Source organism: Centruroides sculpturatus, unplaced genomic scaffold (assembly GCF_000671375.1).
Source record: "Centruroides sculpturatus isolate CEXI.00-Female unplaced genomic scaffold, Cexi_2.0 scaffold2884, whole genome shotgun sequence".
NCBI lineage: Eukaryota > Metazoa > Arthropoda > Arachnida > Scorpiones > Buthidae > Centruroides > Centruroides sculpturatus.
In genome coordinates this window covers 5,200-12,298 of record NW_019386968.1, presented here as the reverse complement: position 1 = coordinate 12,298, position 7,099 = coordinate 5,200, and the positions used below count along the sequence as shown (strand labels likewise).

The window sequence follows — 7,099 nt, the reverse complement described above, 5'->3', positions numbered from 1 at the left end:
ATAAATTTTATTATTGATGTTACATGTCACACTTACCTTATCTAACTTGATTTTTATATAAAAAAATAAGTCGTTCTTTTTATATATATTATATACACAACCAAAAAGTATTGTTCTAGCAAATGTTTCCTAGCTATAAACTTTGTACCTCTGGTAGTAAATAGCCATCATTAAACATTTTATGACAAAGGCGCTAAAAGCTTTAAAATACGCGTAAAAATTAATATTGCAGTATTTCCTTGCAACATGTATTAAATTCGCTTAAAGTTGGTTCTCCTAAGTGTTCTTATCTACAATGTTTTTATGTTAAGCTGAGAGTAATGTCAAAACACACAATATCCTTTCAGCAAGAACGATACTGTCAGCCACTAACGGATATAGGAGAAAATCGGTGGCATCCAGTTAGCGATAAAACTCCGTCTTCTGGAGAAAAACTGTCGCTAAACTAATAAAATCTCATCCGACATTGTTTCATGTTAGAAAACTTTGAAGGTTTTTGTTCAAGTTAAGATAACTTTGGATTTTTTTGTCTTTTTATTAGTATAGGCTATATGGAGTATCGACGATCGATGACACTAATTGAACCGTCAAGTGTAGCAATGTTATATAAAATAGTCCAATATAAATATATATTAATTTTTAAAATTTATAAAATTTTTATTTAAAGGAATAAATCCAAAATATTTCTACCTAAATTTATATTTAAAAAGTCAGATGCAAGTATTTTACATTTTTAAGAGCTGATAATACAATAAAAAATAAATTATATTACATAAGAAGCACGCTTCACAATATAAAGTTTATTGACATTTTTACTTATATTATATTATATTATATATTATATTATATTTATAAGTAATAATATCGATAAATTTTTATTGTGGAAAGTGTTTTTATAAAGCAATATTCATCAACTAGAGCGAATAATATATTGAAATATATTGAAATAATGCTGAACAAATGATGTTAAAAAACAAATAGATACGGCACCTTTGACAATTCGAAATTTACTTCTTACTACAAATCTATTTTATTTTCTAAGATCGGTCAACATAAAAAAATATAGCACTAACAATTACGACTTTGCAAACGTGAAGATACTGAAAATGATGTGTGAAAACTTACCAAAATATTTATTTAATATCCCATCTCTTAAAATATTTACTTTACTTATATTTCAAACAAGGATTTCAATTTGCTGATTTTTTTAAATAAAAGATTCCTTTAAGCGAATAGATTTGAATAGAAGTTGTTATAACTTGTTAATTTGCCTTTACTGCTTTTGTCATACTTTTAAATTAAATGTATATAATACATTATTACATATACTTCCTCTTTTGAATGTAGCTTTACTTAGATAAAAATATATTAAACATGTAAAATTATATCACCGGCGCTATTTTTGACAATACAAACGAATTTTCCGCTGTCTTCCATTTTTGTTTTTTTAATTGTCAAGACTCCATGAGATATCCAATATATTTAGCACACAACTTAGTTTTTCCATTACTGTTTATACTTATTTCATTTTTTCTCTTAGGCTTTAGGAAGTTTTTAAACATTACGTGCCTCCAATACTAAGTTCTGCCGTTGCTTGAGCGGAATCTTGATCACTATAAACAAAACATTGATACATTCCTTTGTCATCTCTACTCACTGCTTCTATATGTAATATGTTTTTAGTTGGAAATTTTATCCTAGAACTAGGGGATAGAAGTTTCTCGTCCTTTTTCCAAACTACCGTATGGATGGGATAACCTGTTACTGTGCAGTTAAATGTGGCTTGTCTGCCGATATCGATAACGAGCATCGAAGGATAAATGTATGCCGTTAGAGGAGCTGAAATTTAAAAAATAAATGAATATAATTGAGATAAAAATGAAAATCTAATTATATACAATTTAATATTGATAATGATAAAAATAAATGAACAACAAATCAATACATATCTAATATTTGTATACTGATTAAGAGTTATTATTATAATTTAAATTCTCCTGACATACCTAATTCAAATTTAATAATGTATAATAACAATGCTTATCCCGAAAGTTCTTTTAATAGATTTTATGAATAATAATTTTAATTTAAAAACAATTTTAACTAAAAAAATAAGTAAATAAGCTTTTAAGAAGATTAATTTATATGATTATAGCTTATTAAGAGACAGATTTATATTATTTTGAGATTTAAAAATCTATTTTCCTACTTATAAATTAATTAAGCTTACTTTTTATCTTATATAAAATATATTTCTCAATTTATTTTTATCTATATCCAAAGTAAATATCTTAATATTAAAATGAATTTAGCTTATCATAAATACAAAACAGCTTATGAGCGACTGCGAATATTTTCTCTGATATTTTTTTAGATATAAATGACACAAATTCGCTTTCTTTGAAATTTCATTCATTATTTATAGAGTTTTTTAAAGTTATTCCTTTAATTATTGTCACTGTCGACTTCAAAATGCACTTACTTGACATCCTTTTATCGTACATTAATTAGTTTTAATGTCAATAACGACGTCGTCGAAGGGAATAAAATTGCCATTTGAAATTTATTTTAGAATATTTTTCAGTAAAATCAATCTAAAGAACAAATGACGCGAGAATTTAATTAGCCAAATCCTCATTTTAGATCGTAACTTTAATCCATCGTTGCTTATACGAAAATACTTTAAACAGTATAAACTGATCAACAGTAAGCATTCAATTTCTGTGATCGCTTATTTTGTCAAGCTAATTTTTAAATCCTAATTATTTTAATTACATTTTATATTAGAAATTATAATTAAAATCAGGATTATTTTAATTTCTCAGATGATAAACAACAACATTTTAACAACCATCATTTTTTTATTATTCTGTACAGGTAAAATAATAGTGATGCTGCTAACAAATACTGAATTTTTTAAATAAAACAAAAAATAATGGAAGAAAATATTGATGACTGGAATTCTTACAGTTCAACAAGTTTCATCACACATATCTAAGTAAAAATTTTTTCCATTTCTTTTTTAAATTACATATTATTTATTGAATTCTTTACATTCCAAATGACATTTTGTCAGTTCTATCCATTGTTTAAGTAAATGAAAAGATATTTATTTCATGTTATCTTTGCGTGATTTCTGTTAATAATTTTTCTATTCTAGTAATTCTGATTTTTTGCTACCAAGAAAATCAAAAATTAAAAAAAAATTTCTAATCTACAAAACGAAAATTAACTTATAAAAAATGATAAAAGTATTAAACAATTCAATATGCAAGAATAGAAAATTAAAAAAAACGAAATAATTTACTTATTGTTCCTCATAAAAAATTATTAATCTGTTAAAAATTATTCGTAGAATACACAAATTTTAATTAAAATTAAAAAAATGAACAATAAAATTTATTATTCTATCACAACTCTAACATATTGACAAATGTAATATAATAAATAATATCCGACTTGTAGACTTAGGGTAGGCAATGATGTCTGCCATTACTATACACCTGTGGGTTAGATGATCCTTGTTACTTAACCTTTCTTTATAAGATTGTAGAGGTATTCAGTAAATTGTCCCCTTATTTGATATGAACGATGAAAGTAAAGAAAAGGATCATTCATAATCTTAGGGTGTGGTTTCCAAAAAGTTGATGGCATCTAGAAAGCAGAGAGATGAATACTTGTTAGTAGTGGATACAGAATTCCTATGTCTCAATGGATAGATGTTATTTGGCAACCTATAGATAGATCTAATCAAGTAAAAGTCTCTCGTCGAAAATTGATAGCAGGTGGTAAGTTTCATTGTTTGTCATCATTAATATCAAAACAACTATTGTGGATAAGACATAAATAAAAGAATAACATATGATAAATATTTTCTTTTCTTTTACTCAATATTATCCATTTAGTAATTATAATTATGATTATATTTTGTTATAATAATTATATTCAGGTTATAGGCTAATACACAAAACAGGCACTAATTAAAATTATATCATCATCTTAAGTAATTTTTATTAAATTTTATAGCAATTAATATTATGTTCGTAATTGTTATTATCAGTTTCCTTTAATCATTGATTTTTATTTATATATATGAAACTTGGATTCTTCTATTGCAATTATGTATGTTGATAATTAACTTTTATCTATTAAAATTTGTTATTAAAAATTAAATTTAAGTGTTCAGTACAGCTAACGAATTCTCAGATAATAATTTAACTTTTAAATTGGTTTTATTCAGATAGAAAAGAATTCAGACAACAAAAATATAGACTAGAATATAATCAAGAACATGAGTAACAGGTTGAAAATTTCAAGTATAGCAAAGGAAGAAAAAAAAATAAGATCCAGGAGTAATTCAATTCCCTATAATTCGAATTTCTCTTTGACTTTCATTTTATAAGAAGCAATTTCAAACAATCTTCGTGGAGCAAATAAAACAATTTTTCTTGAATTTAAACTCTTTATAGTTTCTTTAATTTAAAATTATTCAAAGATTATCTTTCATAAAGATATGAATGTCTAAATTATATCATTTATTAAAAAGTTAGGCAATTATTCAAGACAGAAAAACTATAAATATATCTCTTTACAATATTAAAAATATAATTATTTCCTCGCTAACGATAATTACTCGAATTATTCGACCACTCCTTTACTATTTATGGTTATAATAAAACATTAGCAGCTTATATTATGATTCGAAATAAATCAAATTGGTAATTTAGAAGAGAAATTAATATTTAAAACAAAGTTTGATATTTTCATTTTTAAAATTTCTATATTTAAATAAATGTATTCTATGTGTATAATTTAATTGAATGGTTTGTGAAAAATAAAAACAGTAAAAATTTTATTATAATTGTATAAAATCTTTAAATTTAAATGCAATTTTTCTTCTATTAATTTAAATGTTTTTAATTGGCTAAAATATATTTATATGATTTACAATTAAGAAAAAAGTGATTAAAGAAGACTAAAAATAACCTTTAGAAAACAAATAGGATAAAGTTAAACAATATAAATCACAAGAGAATGTGCAGGGAAGTTTTGCAGAATTAAAATTAAAGTTGATGGTATACATGGATCCTTACCAGAGACAATGAGATTAGTTTCAGCTCTGTTTTCACCGGCGCTATTTTTGACAATACAAACGAATTTTCCGCTGTCTTCCATTTTTGTTTTTTTAATTGTCAAGACTCCATGAGATATCCAAATACGTTTCCCTTCTACTATTTGACTTAAGGTGGATCTGACTTCTTTCATCCATCTTTACACAGAAAAGAGAAGCTGAATTTTTATTTGAATTCATATTAATATTTAAATTGTTTACTTGTATGAATACGAAAATTCATGAAATAATGAAAGCTTATATTAAATATTTAATATACAAATTTTTTACGATTTTAGAGTGCACTTTTATTCTATTTATTTACATTATTTTAAATAATTGATATATAATCATATTTAATTACATTTTAAATCATTTAAAATTTGTTATAATTTCAGATAAAAATTGTTCATTATTTTAAATATTAAAACATAATTTTAAATTCCTAAACTAGAAAAAGAAAATATTAATTACAAATTTATTTTTTAATGTATTAATATTTCTTTGCATTCTTAGCCACAAATAATACATACAGACAATATATTCTTACCAATATTATCTATTTATATTAAAGAAATATAATAACTGTTTATTAACTTTAAATAATTTAATATTATCTTTAGTTAACATTTTTTAGAAGTTTATTTTCTATATTTCTCACTTATAGGTTGGTGCAGGATAGCTTTGTGCTACACATGGAAGCTGCGCTGTTTCTCCTTGAGTTACTCGAAGTTGAGATAAGTTAAACGTCACTCTGGGTAATGTGGAAGTATGTGGTTCTAAAAATGCAAATACATTGAAAAAATATTATATTTAAAATTTCTGTTGAGATATATTTATTGATAGATTATATAAAATATATAAGTAAATTAAACTGGAGTTTCTTTCTAAGACCATGAAAGATCTTAAAGTAATTTTTTGTTTTCGCGAAAAAAAAAGCTGAGTTAGAATAAGAGCTGAAGGAAGTATGCTATATGAATGACATTCCAGTGAAAAGTGAAATTCAAATACCTGTCACGACAATTTTCCCGGAAGTAGTGCTAACCGAATATTCGCCTGTCAAATGATGACGTGTCTTGCAATGGAAACTTGACGTTCCATAGGATTCGACTGTTTCATGTAGTAATAATTCTCCGGATAACAGTACCATGTATTTATTTTCTGTAAAATAATATCGTCTTTTTCAACTTTGATATACTAATATCAAAATATCTTTATTAATATGTATGTAAAAAGTTACAATAATTATAAATTAAATTATGAACAATCTAATTAATTATAATTTTATATACAATTAAAAAAATGTTCTAAGTTGTTCATAAATTTAAAATTTTGTAAATAATTAATTAATCAAATATTAGAAGAATTAAAAGATTAGTAAACTACAGTAGAGCATCGATTATCCGACCCCCGATTAACCGTCACATCAGTTAACCGACCGTTCTAGTAGGCAAATTTCAAATGTCCGCTAGTGATGTAGCATTACAATATTTGGCTATGTCTTGGCTACTTTAATATTATTTTTGTTAAATTTTTGCGTGTTTTAGCTGGCATTAACGGCTCGACCATTGAAGGGAGGCCAGTATTTAAACGAGATTTAATTTTCTAATTATGAGTGATTGTTTGTTTTGTGAGCAATAAAATAATTTAAAAATAATTTTTAACGATACAATAGATACGATTATTATTTTTAAAAAAATTTGTTACGCTTAACATCGATGAAAATTCAACGTGAAGTATGTTAATAGCGATATACTAATATACTAATTATATGGGATATACTAATATGCTAATATACTATACTAATAATGTATTTTTTCATTCTTTTCGGTTATCCGATCAACCTGAGTCCCCAATTGAGTCGGATAATCGATGCTCTACTGTAAATCAATAAAAAATAAATTTAAGAGTAAAAATAGCAAAATTTTCATTTTCAATTAGCTAATTATCAACGCCAAATTTTTATTTTTAAAAAAATTAGATTGCGTT

General features: G+C 24.5%; 1 protein-coding gene across 1 annotated transcript; it reads right to left on the bottom strand.

Moving 5' to 3' along the window:
* Positions 1-1,561: 1,561 nt before the first annotated feature.
* LOC111615982 (Down syndrome cell adhesion molecule-like protein Dscam2) lies at positions 1,562-6,266 on the bottom strand. The gene is made up of 4 exons (XM_023357420.1): positions 6,122-6,266; positions 5,772-5,889; positions 5,094-5,269; positions 1,562-1,839 (listed from the first exon to the last, which is right to left on the bottom strand). The coding sequence occupies exons 1-4, from the start codon at positions 6,258-6,260 to the stop codon at positions 1,562-1,564; spliced, it is 711 nt and encodes a 236-aa protein (XP_023213188.1). The 5' UTR covers positions 6,261-6,266.
* Positions 6,267-7,099: the final 833 nt, after the last annotated feature.